General features: G+C 46.7%; 1 protein-coding gene across 2 annotated transcripts in view; it reads right to left on the bottom strand.

Annotated features, from left to right (window-relative positions):
- Window positions 1-1,099, bottom strand: part of CCNB3 (cyclin B3) — a 46,298-nt gene extending 45,199 nt beyond the window's left edge. For both annotated transcript variants that reach the window (XM_074278351.1, XM_074278350.1), the window contains exon 1: window positions 993-1,099. In XM_074278351.1, coding sequence (XP_074134452.1) covers window positions 993-1,084 — 92 coding nt within the window. In that variant the 5' untranslated portion in view covers window positions 1,085-1,099. The remainder of the gene's footprint in view (window positions 1-992) is intronic.
- Window positions 1,100-18,931: the final 17,832 nt, after the last annotated feature.

Here is an 18,931-nt window from a genome sequence, read left to right on the forward strand (position 1 = left end):
GAGATGTGGTAAAATTGGGTCATTGATGCGTTGTTGGTGGAGTTGTGAAGGAATCCAGCCATTCTGGAGAGCAATCTGGAATTATGCTCAAAAAGATATCAAACTGTGCATACCCTTTGATCCAGCAGTGCTACTACTGGGCTTATATCCCAAGGAAATACTAAAGAAGGGAAAGGAACCTGTATGTGCCAAAATGTTTGTGGCAGCCCTTTTTGTAGTAGCTAGAAACTGGAAAATGAATGGATGTCCATCAGTTGGAGAATGGTTGGGTAAATTGTGGTATATGAATATTATGGAATATTATTGTTGTGTAAGAAATGACCAGTAGGATGAATATAGAGAGGCTTGGAGAGACTTACAGGAACTGATGCTGAGTGAAATGAGCAGAACCAGGAGATCATTATGCACTTCAACATGATACTGTATGAGGATGTATTCTGATGGACGTGGATAATTTCAACAAAGAGAAGATCTAATTCGGTTCCAATTAATCAATGATGGACAGAATCAATCACACCCAGAAAAGGAACACTGGGAAATGAGTATAAACTGTTTGTACTTTTGTTTTTCTTCCCAGGTTATTTTTACCTTCTGAATCCAATTCTCCCTGTGCAACAAGAGAACTGTTCGGTTCTGCACAAGTATAGTGTATCTAGGATATACTATAACATATTTAACATGTATAAGACTGCTTGTCATCTAGGGGAGGGAGTAGAGGGAGGGAAGGGAAAAGTCGGAACAGATGTGAGTGCAAGGGATAATGTTGTAAAAAATTACCCAGGCATATGTTATAATATAAATATTATAATATATAAAAAGTTATAATAATTTTTTTTAAAAAAGCTAATGGTAGGGTCAGAGCCAAGATGGTGGAGAAGGCACATAAGACTTTCTAAACTCCTCTCATGCCGTCATGACCAATTTTTGAATTCAGCCTCAAAAATAGCGCTTGACTGGTGAAATTCACAAAGATTAAAGGTACAATGACTTACCAGCGAAGATAATCTGGAGGACCACCAGAGCAGGTTTGGCCTGAGGGGCGGGAACAGACCGGTGCAGGAAGGGAGACAGGAAAGACCAGCATCTTGAGCAGACCAGGGACAGGGGTAGCCTCTGTGTCTAGAAAAGTAGTGGAAACGACTTTGCCTTAATTGTAAAGCAGTGAACCAGCAGAGAGATTAGAACCAGAGATACAGGGTACTCTAAAAATGCTAGAACCTAGCATGATCTGGCTGTACCCACCCCAAACCAGAAGTGACTCAACATAGACTGTGCAGCTGCATTCTGCTGCATGGCCAGGGCAGTTGCAAATCTGCACCGCAGAGGGTGCAGCCCGGGGCAGCCTCTAATCTGCACAGTGAGGGGCTCGGCCTATGGCAATAGAACTTCCCCAGCAAGACTGTGCTTCCTTGGGCAGAGCCACTTCCGGTGCCTTAGAGGACTATTCCCTGGGCATCTGCTAATACCCACAGCCCACAGTGGGCTTTGGCTTGGGACAGTGACACTTTCACTGCTCAGCCTCTTGCCTCAGGGCAGTTGTTAATCCCCACAGCGGGGGTTTTTAGCAGGGCACCTCCTCAGCTCTGTGCTGCAGGCCTGAGTCACTTCCTTTGGGGAACTATTTCCCAGAACACTCCCATGCCTGGCCACTCTTTGTAGCCAGTTGACAGGCCGTCCATACACCTATCCCTGTTCTGCAGAGGAAGCTGGTAACCTCCTGGAGACCCTACAGGCTTTAAATAACGAGTTAAAAAATCAAAAGGAGGATCGATAGTTTCTATACAGAAAGAGAGCAGGTTTTCAAATCCGAGGAGACTAATAGCAGACAGTCCCCAGAAAATTGTTGGTCCCCAATACAAAAGGCTCTCCTAGAAGAGACTATTAAAAACCTTAAAAGAGAGCTAGAAGAAAAATGGGGAAAGGAAACAGAAGCTATGCAAGAGAGTAAACTTCCTGAAATGTGAATTGGAAAAGGTAAAAAACTCCCAGGAAGTGCAGGGAAACAGAATTTGTGAATTGGAAAAGGTAAAGAACTCCCAAGAAAGTAGGATTTGTGAATTAGAAAAAGAAAATAACTCACTAAAAATAATTAGTGAAATGGAAAAAAAAATTCCATAGAGCAAAACAACTCATTTAAAAACTCAATTGGACATATACAAAAAGAAGTTAAAAAAGCTAATGAAGAAAATAACTCATTAAAAATCAGAACTGAACAAATAACATTAATAATCTAGTGTTTGACAAACCCAAGGACCCCAGCTTTTGGGATAAGAACTCCCTGTTTGACAAAAATTGCTGGGAAAATTGGAAATTAGTATGGCAGAAACTAGGCATTGATCCACACTTAACACCATACATCAAGATAAGATCAAAATGGGTTCATGATTTAGGCATAAAGAATGAGATTATAAATAAATTAGAAGAACATAGGATAGTTTATGTCTCAGACCTGTGGAAGAGGAAGTAATTTGTGACTAAAGGAGAGCTAGAGATCATTATTGATCACAAAATAGAAAATTTTGATATATCAAATCGAAAAGTTTTTGTATAAACAAAACAAATGCAGACAAGATTAGAAGGGAATCAATAAACTGCGAAAACATTTTTACAGTCAAAAGTTCTGCTAAAGGCCTCATTTCCAAAATATATAAAGAATTCACTCTAATTTAAAAGAAATCAAGCCATTCTCCAATTGATAAATGAATCCAATTGATTCTCCAAATTGTCAAAGGATATGAACAGACAGTTCTCGGATGAAGAAATTGAAACTATTTCTAGCTATATTAAAAGATGCTCCAAGTCATTCTTAATCAGAGAAATGCAAATTAAGACAACTCTGAGATACCCCTACACACCTGTCAGATTGGCTAGAATGACAGGGAAAGATAATGCGGAATGTTGGAGGGGATGTGGGAAAACAGGGACACTGATACATTGTTGGTGGAATTGTGAATGCATCCAGCCATTCTGGAGAGCAATTTGGAACTATGATCAAAAAGTTATCAAACTGTGCATCCCCTTTGATCTAGCAGTGCTACTACTGGGCTTATATCTCAAAGAGATCTTAAAGAAGGGAAAGGGACCTGTATGTGCAAGAATGTTTGTGGCAGCCCACTTTGTGGTGGCCAGAAACTATGCCCATCAATTGGAGAATGGTTGGGTAAATTATGGTATAAGAAGGTTGTGGAATATTATTGTTCTGTAAGAAATGACCAGCAGGAGGAATACAGAGAGGCTTGGAGAGACTTACATCAACTGATGCTGAGTGAAATGAGCAGAACCAGAAGATCATTAGACACTTCAACAATGATACTGTATGAGGATGGATTCTGATGGAAGTGGCTATCTTCGGCAATGAGAAGATCCAATCCAGTTCCAATTTATCAGTGATGAACAGAACCAGCTACACCAAAAGAAAGCACACTGGGAAATGAATGTGGACTGCTTGCATTTTTGTTTTTCTTCCCAAGTTATTTTTACCTTTCTAAATCCTATTTTTCTTGTGTAACAAGAGAACTGTATAAATATGTACACATATATTGTAGTTAAGATATACTTTAACATGTTTAATATGTATGAGACTACCTGCCATCTAGGGGTGGGGGTGGAGGGAAGGAGGGGAAAAGTTAGAATAGAAGTGAGTGCAAGGGTCAATGTTGAAAAATTACCTATGCATTTGTTGTGTCAATAAAAAGCTATAATAAAATAAAAGAAGCTAGGTTCTAGAAAAGTAGCTAGGAAGGGTCTGGCCTATTGAAAAGAGAATTCAATGTTTCTTACTATGGGAAATGACACCAATATGGAAATGTTCTCTAAAGGTCTGTTCCCTAGAAGAAGGGGCTTTCAACAAAAAGGATGGGAGCCAGTCATCAGTGGTTCAACCTCGAAGATGCTGCCTTCACCTTTGCAGGTCTAAAAAAGCTCTACTGGGGCAGCTAGGGGGCACAGTGGATAGAGCACCAGCTTTGAATTCAGGAGGACCCGAGTTCAAATCAGGTCTCAGACACTTAACACTTCCTGGCTGTGTGACCCTGGGCAAGTCACTTAACCCCAGACTCAGGGGAAAAAAAAAACAAAAAACTAAAAAAGCTGTACCGTAGCCCAATCAGTCACAAGAGAAGTGGCTGAGTTCACATGAATTTCCCTTCCCATTCTCCCAGCTAAATGGAAGGCCATTTGTCCCTTAACACCACGTGTGCCCCTGAGTTAAGGGTCACCCTGCTCCCTGCTGAGCGTCTCAGACCAATTACTCTCCCCTAGCCAATTCCTTTTTCCCTCCCCCCATGTACACTTGTCCCTTTGCCAGCTGGGATCCGAGCTCCCAAAAATGGGGAGCCCGTGGGTAGTCTTCCACATCTGAAGTAGCTTCTCTGTCTTCTTTGGGCAGCTCTCATCCAGATGCCAACCTCCACTCTCTTCCCTTGCCTAGTCTAGAATAGCAAGATTAGGGAAGTGGCAAGCAGCAAAGCCCCACCTCCTCCCCTTGCCCTGTGGGTTGCAGGATGAACTGTGGGTTCCTATTTGGGGAGCACGGGCCAGTCTTTCCCAAGCCTAGGCCTCAATTGGTTCTGGTTGGAATGGGAAATCCCCAAATGATTTTTCCTTCCTTGCCATATGGTGGCGCAGACCTGAGGCATACACTGAGTTAACCTCTGCTAACAGAGTGTGCTCTGCTCCTTGCTCTCTAGGGGGCCCCAACAGCTCCCCCTGGTTCTGCTTCCAGTGGGCACAGAAGGAAGTGCTGAAGGTTGGAGAGCTCAGATGTGGGGAACTCTGTCCTGAATTCATCCTCCCTCCCAGACTAGTTTAGGTTTCTGCCATTTGAAGAAGCTTAGACACCCCCCAAAGTGGCCACCCCTTTGGCATCATCCCAAGTCATCTCAGCTCTCCCTTCACATTCAGGCAAACTGGATTCGCTACATTTTCCCCCTTCCACACCACTGCCCACTCTATTCTCTGTGCTTAGAATGCCCCATACCTACCTTGGCATCTCTGGAATGACCCTAAGACTTGTTAAGGTCATTGTCAAATGTCGTAAACTCTAGTCTGATGTCCTGATATGGGGAAGATCTCTACCCCAACCATTTCCCTTTCTAAGCCTTAGTTTGTCCATTTTTTAAAACACCAGAGTCTTTCGGTATCTCCCCACCGGATGGCTTTGAGGTTCAAATGAAGGTTCACATGAGTGTTAGCCTTTGTTTCTGAACAAAGCCTTTTCTTTACCTCTCAGGTGGGACTCAGGAGACATGGTGGGACCAGGAACTGTGGAGTCACATGACCTGGGCCTCGAACTGGCTTGGTTGGTTTCTATATGTTTTATATGAACATAATTTGTAAATTCATTTCACTGGGCCTCAGTTTCCTTACTAGATGAAGGGCTGATTAGAAGAGAAAGCATTTCTGAAGGGCTTAAGTGCCCAGCATAGTGCCAAGCCCTAGGGATGCAGACAGAGAGGAAGCCAGTCTGGCCTCTCATGGAGTTCTTACTGTAAAAGGTGGGGGGGGGGACTCTCAAGTGGGGGGCCTTAGCTGCAGGACCGATAAGAGTCTCAGACCTAGAAATCAGGAAGACCTGTCTTTAGACACATACTAGCTGTGTGACCCTGGGTAAGTCACCTCACTCTATTTACCCAAATTTCATCATCTAGAAAATGAGCTAGAGAAAGATATGGCAAACCATCCCAGTACCATTGCTAAGAAAGCCCCAAATGGGGTCCTAGACAATTGGACATGACTGAAAAACAAGATCACAGAGGTGAAAAGGCTCTTAGAGGTCATCCGATCTACCCCTTCATTTTACAGAGGCAACAGCCTCAGAGAAGTTAGGACGTCTTTCACCTGTGGTCTGGTCCCACCCATGTTTTCCTCTCCCGCTGTGCACCCTGGTCGCATGTGTGGCCCTTCATAGCTTAACTCGGTGCCTGGGGGTACTTGCTTCCTATATGTGCTTTAATTCACATATGCTCCCTACATGCTCATTCTTCCACCCAGAGTGGTATATATTTATGGGAGACCCACGCGCCAGGTTTAGAGGAGAATGTTTTCTTGCTTTTTCTTTCTATAAATTTGCTTTAAACCAAATGGATGCTCACTAAGCATGAGATTAAATACCCTAGTAGGGGCTTGGGAGCTCTCATGTTATGGGGGGCAGGCTCTCAGAATACCTTGAACCTATTCTCTGACCTGTCTAATGAGTTGGGAGTGGGGTACCACCATATATTTAACTATAACTAGCTCAACTTGATGGCACAGTGGATAGGGTAGCAGGCCCTCCTCCACATGAGAGTCTCTTAGATAATACCCCCTTACCCCTCTCTCTTGTTAAACCCAGAGCATGATTATCTGTAGCTTCACTCGCAATCTTCCTCCCTGACCTGACACACTATTCTCCATCTACGTTCTCAAAAGTTCCCTGACTACAGAATATGCTTTCCTACCTCTGGGCCCTTGTCCGTACCGCCCATTCTGTGTGAAGCGCCTTTCTCTAGTCACCCCGATTAAATTCTTGTCGTTCAATTCACAAGTCTGGTTACATCCTAGCCATGTTTAAAGGCCCTCGGGATCACACACTAGCTCCTCAGTGAAGTCTTTCCCCACATACTGCCCACATAGAACCTTTCCTTCCATACTAACGCCAACTGTTTGCATAGTCTTTACGGGATAGGCACATGAATCTGGACATTACATCTGTATATGTGTGCTATAGAAACATCCGTTATGTCCCTCACCCTGACATCCAAGGGCCCTGAGACCTCACCTCCTTCATCTCTTTGCTTATTGAAGCAGCCAAAAGCCCAGAAGAGGTGCTCTTTGAAAGTCTGGAGGGTGGCAGTTATTAGCCCTGGAAACTTAGAATTCCAGGGTGATGGTGTCCCAGTAAAATTCAAAGAGAGGTGAGGATTGGGAGTCAGATGGAATGTGTTTCCCTCTTTTATAACCCTTGTGACTCTGGGAAAAGTACACACTTCCACCTGAGCCTCAGTTTCCCCATTAGTCAAATGCAAGGTTTGCCCTAGAAGTCTCTGAGGTTCCACTCTATTCTCAGTGATCCTGGAAAAGAAGATTGAAGGTCTGCCCTATTGAAAAAAGGAATCAAACCTGTCATCGGGGGGAGGGAATGGAGGGAGGGAGGGGATAATTTGGAAAAAGGAATACAAGGGATAATATTATTTAAAAAAAAAAAAAAAAAAGGAATCAAATGTGGCCATAGACTAGATACTGAAATGGAAATGTTATCCAGAGATGGTTCGCCTCCCCCCCCCCCCAGAGGTAGGTGTCCCAACCTTGGAGCTGCTGCCTTCACCTTTGGGGAAGGGGTCTAAAAAGCACAAAGGACCTTCCAGTCTCAGAAAAAAAAAAATGGTTCAATCCACTTGACTCTCTCCCCTTCCACCCATTGGATTAAGCCAGTTTTGTCCCGTCACATTGACTCAACCTATTTGGCCATTTCCCCAGCCTCCCTCACCCCCAGATCTTGGGTTGGCCAAGTCTCTCCCACTCCGTTTCACTTTACTGGGTGTTGGCTTTCTGTTGGTAAAAGTATAGAACTTGGTGAAGCTGAAAATCTGGAGGAAAGGCGTTTCTGAAGGGCCTGCTCTAGGCCTTGCAAGGCCCAGTGTGGAGCCCTGGGGCCTACATGAGAAGAAAAACCAGACAATCCCAGCTCTCACAAAGTTCCTGTCCTAATTGGGGCAGACCACCTAGACAGGAAGGTGGAAATAGGCAGGGGTCGCTGGGGTGCAACTGCCAAGCAGACAGTATTGTAGCTTCTTCCCTGTCATTTCCACTGACGCCCCATTCTCTTGGGACGTTGGGCTACTTTAGGGTGGGTCAAAGAATTTGAGGGTAGCTACTGAAGTGGGTAGCACCCTCAGGGAAATCTCACAGATTTCCCTCTCCTCAGGGTGGCTTTAGGAACAAACCAGAAGCAAGCCTAATAGTCCAGCGGCTCTGCTGTGCCAAATTCTCAGGCTTTCCAGCTCTGTGGGTGACTGTTGATAATTGGAATTAAGTGTCAGGGGGAGGAGGGCTTGGCAAATCCCTCCTCCACAAGGATTGTCTCTTTCCTAGTTTACTTTAAGGATTTGGATAGGGGTTCCCCTATAAGATGTTTGGGCAACACTCTGGAAGGAGAGGGCAGTCACTGCTCTTATCAGGACTCTTGGATTCATGATGACCATCAGCCCTCTTTCTAGCTCAAAGTCCTACTTCTTGGGATGTTGTCCAGAAGCAGATTGAACCTGGATTTCAGGAGATGGGTCCTAGCCAAGAGAGCTGCGCTAAAAGGGGATGATCTTCTGCCTTAGGAGGAGCTATATTTCACCCTCCTTTAATTTCATCTTTAGAGAAAAGGATGATCAAATCAGAGTGGGGGGTCAGGGCCTGTAGATTGAGATCAGGCAGGTCCCTTGCCATCATGAGAATCTGTGATTCTGTGACATTAACCCAAATGAGAGACAAGCCAAGAACATTTGTCAGTTGGTCAGTCAGTCAGTCGGTCCAATCGGTCAGTCAACAAACATTTTATTAAGTACCTTAAAGCCATGTTGAGTGCTGGGGTTCCAAAGATGGGGTGGGAAAGCTGTGGGCCCTTCTTCCGTTGAGGTTCTGGGAGGAGATATCTTCACCCTGTATCACCAGGGTGCCAGAGGAAGTCGCGTTACAGAGCTGAAGTGATCTTGCAGGACAATAAAAAGCTTTCCTGGGTATGATGAAGAAGTCTGAAGGGCTGTAACCTGAGGGGAAATCAAGACATGGGCTCGCTTGAGCTCTCCGCCGAGCATTCTACTACCTGGCCCCTTGCTGCTCAAGACAGGTGTAATAGATGTGGGTCTTTCCCACCGGACTGGGGTCACCAGACTGGGGTCACCAGACTGAGTCACCCTGTGTATTTAGACAGTCTGCACTGGAGGGCAGAAGCAGACCTGTGGACGTCAGTGCTCACTGATGCTGGTGGCCCAATCAAAGAGGGCTCATAGGCTTAGGGGTTCAGACCCTGCTTATTCAGGCCCGGGCCCTCAGTCACCTGACAGGACCTGGCAGATTACTAGGAGACAGCCCACAGTGAGCACACAAAGTGAGGTTAAGCAGCCCAGGGCAGAGAGCAAGGGTTTCTTCCAATAGTAAACACTGGATTCACTTGAATTTCTCTACTAGTTATCAGTAGCTACAACTGAGTATACCTGGGAATTCACAGAACTACAGAATCTTCCAGGGGAAAGGGGACAGGCGACTCTCAGGTCCTCCAATCCCAGCTTAGCCTGCAGTATGATTAATTGTCAATAATTCAACTCAAATCAATTCAACCGAACAAATTCTGTGAAGTGTCTGCTACCAGATGCCAGCAGGCCCTGACTTGGGCCCAAGCAGGTGGAAGAAGCCTGTACCTGAAATCATCCGGGTGCAGGGAGATTCCTTGGCTGTCTAGGAAGCTGAGATTGCTCCCCAAGGCACCTTTTTCCACCTGGGAGAGTGCTTATTATTAGGCCCCCTCCTACAGATGACTTCCCTCAACATTCCCTGAAGCTGAGGAGTCCAAGTGTTCCTCCCTCTTCCACATGAGCTCCTCTGTTATGATTGCTCCTCCCTCCCCCTTCTCTCTTCCTAAACCCAGAATGTTCAGCCTGAAAAACAGAGATATGTTACCCTGATTGCACATGCAGAACCTAGATCAGATTGCCGCTATCTTGGGGAGGGAGATAGGGAGAAAAAATTGGGGACCCAAAAATCTTACAAACATGAAGGTTGAAAAGTGTCTTTACATGTAATTGGAAAAACAAAATCCTATTAAGTGGAGAAAAAAAGGAAGCTGAGTAGCTACAGTTCTAGGCCTTTGCCCATGATGCCCGCGCCACATGGACAGGGCGTTCTCCACCTCCTTCAATCAGCCCAGTTTGGTCACATTCGTATTTAAACTGTGTTTAAAACCTTTTCAGATTTCACCACCAACCAATCCCTCTTCTGGATGAAGGCTTAATAGAACTCTCCCATGAATGAACTATCAGGTGTGGGTACCTGATGTGGCACCCGAAACCATTATGTGTAAGGGGCTGAAACTCCTGAGCCAACGCATTGGGGTCGGACAATCGAGCACTTGAGGCTAATTACTGATTGGACAATACTCTATAAGAATATGCTTGGAAAATGACCCTTCCCACTATCCTGTGCTGGCCCAATTGGTTGGTGTATACAGAGAATTGTGGGAGGGACTCGGAGGTGCAGGGAGACTAGCAGGGTCACTTCTGGGAGACAGACAGGTGGTGAGATCACAGAGATCCTACACGTCCACTCTCTCTTTGCTTCTACCGCTAAAGATCAAGAATAAAGAATTTTGCTTACCCTGACTCCGGCTGATTCCAAGGTACCCAGGGTGCTAGCACGGTCGTCACAACTGTGTGTCCCCCAGGCCTCCCAAGGGCTCGAAACCTACCTTCCTCCTTTATATCCCACAGCAGCCACAGCGGCAGCTCAGAGGAAGGACTCTCTTTAACTGGTATCCACAGTTAATGACCAGGGAAGCCTGGCATTCTAGGGGTTTATTGTTCTAGTAGAATACAAAAAGCAAAGAGAACCCTTTGGTTGGGGATTGGGGGGGTTTTATAATCAAATTTGACCTTCCCCTTTTATTCCTTCTGACTTTATGAAGGGTACACAGCCCGCCACCTGGGACTCGGTTGTCCTCTGTGAAATGAAGCATCTGTACTACCTCATTCTACTTTCAATCATTGGTTCTCTGGAAAAGTAGCTAGGAAGCAGCGGGCCTATTGCAAAGAGAATTCAGTGTGTCTTACTAGGGGTCCCCCTTTGAGGGCCCCGCCTTCACCTTTGCAGGTCTAAAACAGCTCTCCCGTAGCCCACTCAGTCACAGGAGAAATGGCCGAGTTCACCTGAATTTCTCTTCCCATTCTCCCAGCTAGTTGGAAGACTTTTGTCGCTCAACACCATGTGTCCTGCTGATCTAAGGGTTCCCTGCTGAGCATCTTGGGCCTCCCTCCCCTAGCCACTTCCCTTCTCGTCCCCCCCCCATAAACACCTGCCTCTTTCCCAGCTGCGATCCTAGCTTCCAGAAATGGGGAACCTCTGGGTAGTTTATCCCGTCTGAAGCAGGAGCTTCTCTGTCTTCCAGATGCCAACCTCTCCTTTCCTAGTCTTCAGAATGACATGACAGGGGATCACTGGCAGAACCAGTATCAAGGCCTCCACACCTGGCCTTCTGGGCTTCTTGTGAACTGTGGCTGTCTATTTGGGGAACAGGGGCCGATCCTTGTATGGTAAGGAAGAAAGCAAGCATTTATTAAATGACTACTGTATGCACTCACTGTACTAAGTGCTTTTTACTAATATTATCTCATTTCATCTTGCCAACAACCCTGGCAGGTTAGATGCTATTATTATTATTCCTGTTTTACAGTTGGGGAAACTGAGGCAGGGAGGGGTGAAGTGATTTGCCCATGGTCACACAGCTCCTCTCCTTTGTGTATCCTTATGTTCTAGCCAGCCTTAACCACAGCATAAGGTTTCCTACCTCTGGGCCTTTGTCCATGTTGTCCAATCCATCTGGAACACACTTCAGCACCATCATGCAAATGAAGTCTTACCTGTGTTTAAAGGACCATGGTCACATGCCATCTCCTCCATGAAGCCTTTCGGGATTTCACCAACTAGACTTTCCCCCTGTTTTGTCTCAAAGCGGCTCTTCCCTCACGCCTTAGATTATTGCTGCCTGATGCTGGGTATTAGTACCATTGTGCCTCTGTGAGGAAAACCAATGTTTCTAGAACGACAGGATTGGGGACCAGGTTTCTGCAGGCCAGCTACCTGGCTGCCTACCCTGGCCCTTTGCTGGAGGCCGGGACAGTGGGGCTGTGGGACCTTGTGGTCTTGTACTGGAGGACAGAAACAGACTGTAGAATTCAGTGCCCACTAGTGCTGGCCCCCCACTCGGGGTGGGGAGGGCCTCAGAAGCTCAGGAACCAACCACCGGGCAAGAAGTAAATGGGTACTAGAGAGCCAGCTGTGGTGAGGGCTGTGAGCTCAGGCAGCCCTGGGCAGAGAGCAGGGAGTCCCCAAGTGCTACCAATTTTATTTCTCTGGTCACAGTCACCAATGGGCTTTCTCTGTGATAGTTCTGCTGAGCCCAAAGCAGCAGCGCACGCTTGGAGGCCAGGCCCCCTCTCCCTCCAAAGCCAGCCCCTGTCCCTTCATGCTTTGCTCTAAGGTCTGGCCAGACGCCCACCCCATGTGGTATTCCCAAACCTCTAGGCAGCCTGCTCCATCCTAATCATGTCACAGGAGGTGCTCGAGAGTCGGCAAATTACTGGACGTCATGTCAGAGAGGGACAGTGGCCTTGACCTTCCGGGGTGCTGGGATCCCGGGGTCCTGCTGGACTACCAAGGGGGCTGGGCCTTGGGAGGCAGAGGAGAGACTTCAAATTCTGCCTTTTTCTATGTAAAGTCCAGACTGGATTATAGACAATTCCCTGAGTATCCAATATAGTTTCCTGCCTCTGGGCCTTTGTCCACGCTATCCCTCCCTGCCCTGCCTCCTCTCTCACCCCACCTGCAGCAGCAGCAACCCAAAGGAGGCAATTTAGAAGATCTAGAGTAACAGGAGCCTGGAAGCCCGATGTTCTAGGGTGTTGGGATCCTGGGGAATTACAAAATGGGCTAGAGGTTGGGAGTCAGAAGATATACAGTCAAATCTTGTTTCCCCTTTTTATAATCCTTGTGGCTTTGGGAAGACACAGAGCTCCACCTGTGCCTCAGTCTCCTCATTTGTCAAATGCAAGGTTTGTTATTGGAAGACCTCTGAGGTCCCCCTCTGTTCTAAATCTGTAATCCTCGAAAAGCAAATTGGAAAATGACCCTTCCCACTATCCTGTGCTGGCCCAATTGGTTGGTGTTTACAGAGAATTGTGGGAGGGACTAGGAGGTGCAGGGAGACTGTTAAAAGGGGAATTAAATGGGTCTTGTTATCAAGAATAGGAAATTCAGGGAACATTTTCTTCAAAGATGATCTGGTCCCTGGGAGAGAAAGGTGTGAACAAAAAGGTTGGCGCTAGCTGCTGGGAAGTCCAGCAAGGGGGCCCTGCCTTCTCCTTTGGGGAGACCCTTTGGGGTCAACCAAGCCATCAGCTGCAGCCCATTCTTGCTGGCTCTAGCTCCATTCACTTGCCTTGCCCTTTTTAAACTTTTAGCTAGCTGGGCTTTTGGACCACAGCACACCCAGGAGCCCCCTGGTTTAAATCCTTCTCCTTGGGGAGAAAGTCTCGTTCCTAGTAGTACATTGTTCTATAGTGCACACACTAGGCACAGCCCTCCCTCTAACAAAAAGATTTCCCTGTACTCCAGTGTCTCTGTGCCTTCTCTCTCACACCACCCCCCTCCCCTTGGCCCGTCTACACCTTGTCTAGATGGTGGTGTTTGCATGTGTCTCCAGTTTGAACTGTGTGGAATTCAGGGCCCACGGGTTCTGTTTTTCCCTAGGTGGGATTCACAGCCCATGGTAAGCCTATAAAGGCAGTGAGATGGGGCAACTCGGGGCAGAGAGCAGGGCTTTCCCCAAATGGTAAACGCTGAATTTCTCTCTTAGTTACCCCCACACTGAGTGGGGCTGTGAGCTCCCAGAAGAACAGAATCTTCCGAGGGGAAGGGGCCAGACAACTCTGAGTCCCTCAATCAATCCCAGCTTTCACATCAAGCTCCTCGGCTGTACCCACAATGCCATTTAGTTCAATCCGGTTCAATTCAACAAGTGTTTATGAAGGGCCAATACGACGCCAGGCCATGTCCACAGTACTGAACTTACGCAACCTTAAACCTGCCTGACCCAGAGAGCTCCCCAATAATCCTGTGCTTGTCAGAGCCTCTCCCGCCTCTTGGGGACAGCCCCAAATGCTCTCCTCTGACACTTTGACCAGAACAGAGGGGACCAAGGATGCTACTTTTTCTACCTGTCACCCCTTCCAATATGAGTGTCTCAGTTCTCTTATTACGGGCCTGGAGCCTCCAGTCTGGCTCCCAAATCTCCCTCTCCTAGCCTCACCTAATTCCCTTCCATGGCCAGCATGTTCTGGTCAGCTCTGACCATGCCATATGGTTTTTCGGCATCTTTGCACATGGTGCACCATGTATCCATCTGGAGGATACTTGATCACCCAGTGAGTCCAAATCAGTGCTCTCCATGTCTGCCCGGTGGCAGTCAGTGGCCATCTCCTCTGCTAATTCTTTCCTTCCTCCTCACTAATGCAACTGTTTACAAAAACTGTAACGAATTTTCACAATATCCAAGGTATTACTAGCTTATCGATGTGGACCACATCATCGCCATATCTATCACCGCAACCCCAAGGGCTGGGACCCTGCCTCCTCATCTTTCTCATCACCCTTATCAGCCCGTTCAGCAACAGCACCCCAAGGAAGTATAATGTTTGCTAGCCACTTCTGCTGCTTTAAGGCCCACTTCTGCTGCTTTAAGGCCCACTTCTGTTGCTTTAAGGCCCACTTCTGCTGCTTTAAGCTTCACTTAAGGTGCTTTAAGCACTACTTATGCTGCTTTAAGCTTCACTTATGGTGCTTTAAGCACTACTTATGCTGCTTTAAGCTTCACTTATAGTGCTTTAAGGCCCACTTATGGTGCTTTAAGGCCCATTTATGGTGCTTTAACCTTCACTTCTGCTGCTTTAAGGCCCACTTCTGTTGCTTTAAGGCCCACTTCTGCTGCTTTAAGCTTCACTTAAGGTGCTTTAAGCACTACTTATGCTGCTTTAAGCTTCACTTATAGTGCTTTAAGGCCCACTTATAGTGCTTTAAGGCCCACTTATGGTGCTTTAAGGCCCACTTATGGTGCTTTAAGGTCCACTTCTGCTGCTTTAAGGACTTAAAACAACAAAAGTGGGCCTTAAAGTGAGTTCTGAAGCACCATAAGTGAGCCTTAAAGCAGCAGAAGTGGGCCTTAAAGCACCATAAGTGAGCCTTAAAGCAGCAGAAGTGGGCCTTAAAGCACCATAAGTGAGCCTTAAAGCAGCATGAGTGGGCGTTAAAGCACCATAAGAGGGCCATAAAGGAGCAGAAGTGGGCCTTAAAGCAGCAGAAGTGAGCCTTAAAGCAGCACAAGATGGTCCACTTCTGCTGCTTTAAGGCTCACTTTTCATGCTTTAAGGCCCATTTCTGCTGTTTTAAGGCCCACTTCTGCTGCTTTAAGGACTTAAAACAACAAAAGTGGGCCTTAAAGTGAGTTCTGAAGCACCATAAGTGAGCCTTAAAGCAGCAGAAGTGGGCCTTAAAGCACCATAAGTGAGCCTTAAAGCAGCAGAAGTGGGCCTTAAAGCGCCATAAGTGAGCCTTAAAGCAGCATGAGTGGGCGTTAAAGCACCATAAGAGGGCCATAAAGGAGCAGAAGTGGGCCTTAAAGCAGCAGAAGTGAGCCTTAAAGCAGCACAAGATGGTCCACTTCTGCTGCTTTAAGGCTCACTTTTCATGCTTTAAGGCCCATTTCTGCTGTTTTAAGGCCCACTTCTGCTGCTTCAAGACTCACTTAGGCTGCTTTAAGGCCAGTTATGAAGCTTTAAGGCCCACTTATGGTGCTTTAAGGCCCACTCATGCTGCTTTAAGTCCTACTTATGCTGCTTTAAGCTTCACTTATGGTGCTTTAAGCACCACTTATGCTGCTTTAAGCTTCACTTATAGTGCTTTAAGGCCCACTTATGGTGCTTTAAGGCCCATTTATGGTGCTTTAAGCTTCACTTATGGTGCTTTAAAGCTCACTTATGTTGCTTTAAGCTTCACTTATGGTGCTTTAAGGCCCACTCTTGGAGCATTGAGGCCCACTTCTGCTGCTTTAAGGCCCACTTATGGTGCTTTAAGGTCCACTTCTGCTGCTTTAAGGACTTAAAACAACAAAAGTGGGCCTTAAAGTGAGTTCTGAAGCAGCATAAGTGGGCCTTAAAGCACCATAAGTGAGCCTTAAAGCAGCAGAAGTGGGCCTTAAAGCACCATAAGTGAGCCTTAAAGCAGCATGAGTGGGCGTTAAAGCACCATAAGAGGGCCATAAAGGAGCAGAAGTGGGCCTTAAAGCAGCATGAGTGGGTGTTAAAGCACCATAAGAGGGCCATAAAGGAGCAGAAGTGGGCCTTAAAGCAGCATGAGTGGGCGTTAAAGCAGCATAAGAGGTCCATAAAGGAGCAGAAGTGGGCCTTAAAGCAGCATGAGTGGGCGTTAAAGCACCATAAGAGGTCCATAAAGGAGCAGAAGTGGGCCTTAAAGCAGCAGAAGTGAGCCTTAAAGCAGCACAAGATGGTCCACTTCTGCTGCTTTAAGGCTCACTTTTCATGCTTTAAGGCCCATTTCTGCTGTTTTAAGGCCCACTTCTGCTGCTTCAAGACTCACTTAGGCTGCTTTAAGGCCAGTTATGAAGCTTTAAGGCCCACTTATGGTGCTTTAAGGCCCACTCATGCTGCTTTAAGTCCTACTTATGCTGCTTTAAACTTCACTTATGGTGCTTTAAGGCCCACTTATGCTGCTTTAAGTCCTACTTATGCTGCTTTAAACTTCACTTATGGTGCTTTAAGGCCCACTTATGCTGCTTTAAGTCCTACTTATGCTGCTTTAAGCTTTACTTATGGTGCTTTAAGGCCCACTTATGCTGCTTTAAGCTTCACTTATAGTGCTTTAAGGCCCACTTATGCTGCTTTAAGTCCTACTTATGCTGCTTTAAGCTTCACTTATGGTGCTTTAAGGCCCACTTATGCTGCTTTAAGCTTCACTTATGGTGCTTTAAGGCCCACTTATGCTGCTTTAAGTCCTACTTATGCTGCTTTAAGCTTCACTTATGGTGCTTTAAGGCCCACTTATGCTGCTTTAAGCTTCACTTATGGTGCTTTAAGGCCCACTTATGCTGCTTTAAGTCCTACTTATGCTGCTTTAAGCTTCACTTATGGTGCTTTAAGGCCCACTTATGCTGCTTTAAGCTTCACTTATGGTGCTTTAAGGCCCACTTATGCTGCTTTAAGCTTCACATCTGCAGCTTGGCTGCCTTCTTCTGCTGCTTTAAGGCTCACATTTGCAGCTTGGCTACACTCTTCTGCTGCTTTAAGGCCCACTACTCCTGCTTTAAGGACCATTTATGCTGCATTAAGGCCAATTCTGATGCTTTAAGCTTCATTTCTGCTGCTTTTAAGCTTCACATATGCAGCTTGGCTGCCACCTTCTGCTGTTTTAAAACCCACCTCTTCTGTTCAAGTGCCCCCTTCCCCTTTTCAGTCTTAGTTTCTCCAGCTAATAAACTGGCAGAATAGTGTCTATAGTACCTTCTCATGGCATTGTTCCAAGGTTCCAATGATGCCTTCTGTATAACGGGCCGGGCACACCTTCCCTTGAGCAGGATCTCTGTCAGCCTCATTGTAGTCCTCTCCTTATGTGTTCCCATGTCTGGGTGGCTAGCAGACTCCAGAGCCCTGGAGATACAAACAGCACGGTCCCTTTTCTCAAGGTGCCCCCTTTTCTGAGAGAAACAATATCTCTAGGCTGTCTGGAATGTCTCCACTTTACAAGGCAGAGAAGAATGGGTAAGGCACTTAAAGAGGGGGTGGGGGGCAGCTGCCAAACGTCTCTCCTTCTCCTTGTATTTCTAGGGCCAAAGCCCTGGCTCTTTCTGATGCTGAGCCACTTGAAGGAATCAAGGACTTTGAGTGAGAGCTTTCTTAAATGGTCCCTTTAGAGACAGTTTCTAATCGGGAGCTCTGCCCCAACGGGGGACAGCCTGCCGCAGGAGGTAAGGGCCACCCCCTTATCTGTGCTCTTTGAGTAGTGGCTGTCTGACCACATATAGGGGAGTTTGAGAGAAGATTCTCAAGCAGGTCCAGAGTGGACTAGGGATCCTTACCACTCAGAGGATTTAAGTGGGTGCCAGGCTCGTGAGCCCAGTACTAGAACAAGCCAGGGATATGAGCAGCATTCTGCGGCCTGGCTGCCTAGCTAACTTGAGGCAGCCATCTAACTTGAGGCTTTGCTGAGGCCCTGGGCAGCTGCTCTAGGAGACCCTATGGTTTCACACAATTTGGATGGAGGGGCAGAAACAGAGCTGTGGGATTCAGTGCCCCCCGATGTTGTTCCTCAATCAGAGAGAGCTCACAGGCTCAGGGATTCAGCCCCTTTTTTGAGGCAAAACTGATCACTAGAGAACAGAGCACCATGGCAGTGAGTTTGGGCAGCCCTGGGAAGAGAGCAGGAGCTTCCCTAAAGGGAATAAGCATTAAATTTACCTATTAATTTCTCTTGCTAGTTACCAGTAGCCACATACTGAGAGGACCTGTGAGCTCACAGAAGGTAGAATTCCAGGGGAAAGGAACGGGCACCTCTGAGATCCCCTAATCCCAGCTTCCCCTGCTAGTTATCTGTCTATCTGCCAGAGTCCCGACAGTTCAAGTCAATACAGTTAAATTCAACAAGCATTTTAAGATGTCGATCTGGTGGCAGGCCCAGTTTTAGGCACTTAACTGAGACCAAAGGCAGTCTCTGCTTGTCCTTGGTACTAATACAGCCCTTTCCCCAGGCTTTATGGGACTTTGATTGTCTAGATTCTAAGTATCACCATCCGTATATAGCCAGGCTATTATGTCCAACACCCCGCCGTGGAAAGGCCGAGCCCTGTCTCTTCCTGGACAGCAGCAGCCCGGAGTCGCTGCTTGTCTGCAGGGTGACAGTGACCTTGGAAGCCCAGTATTGTCGGGGTCACAGCAGTGTCAAGAAAGCTAGGGTCTAGGAATCAAAGGGGGGAGCAGTTAAATCTCACTTCTGTCCCTTACAACCTGTTTCATCTTAGGAAAATCCCTTCTTCTGTTTGATTCTGTTTTCTCCCCCCTAAAAGAACTTTGTTGGGCCCCCAGCTCAAAATCTATCTCTTAGGCAATCTCGGAAGTATATGTCCTCTTAC

This window comes from Sminthopsis crassicaudata, chromosome X, assembly GCF_048593235.1.
Source record: "Sminthopsis crassicaudata isolate SCR6 chromosome X, ASM4859323v1, whole genome shotgun sequence".
NCBI lineage: Eukaryota > Metazoa > Chordata > Mammalia > Dasyuromorphia > Dasyuridae > Sminthopsis > Sminthopsis crassicaudata.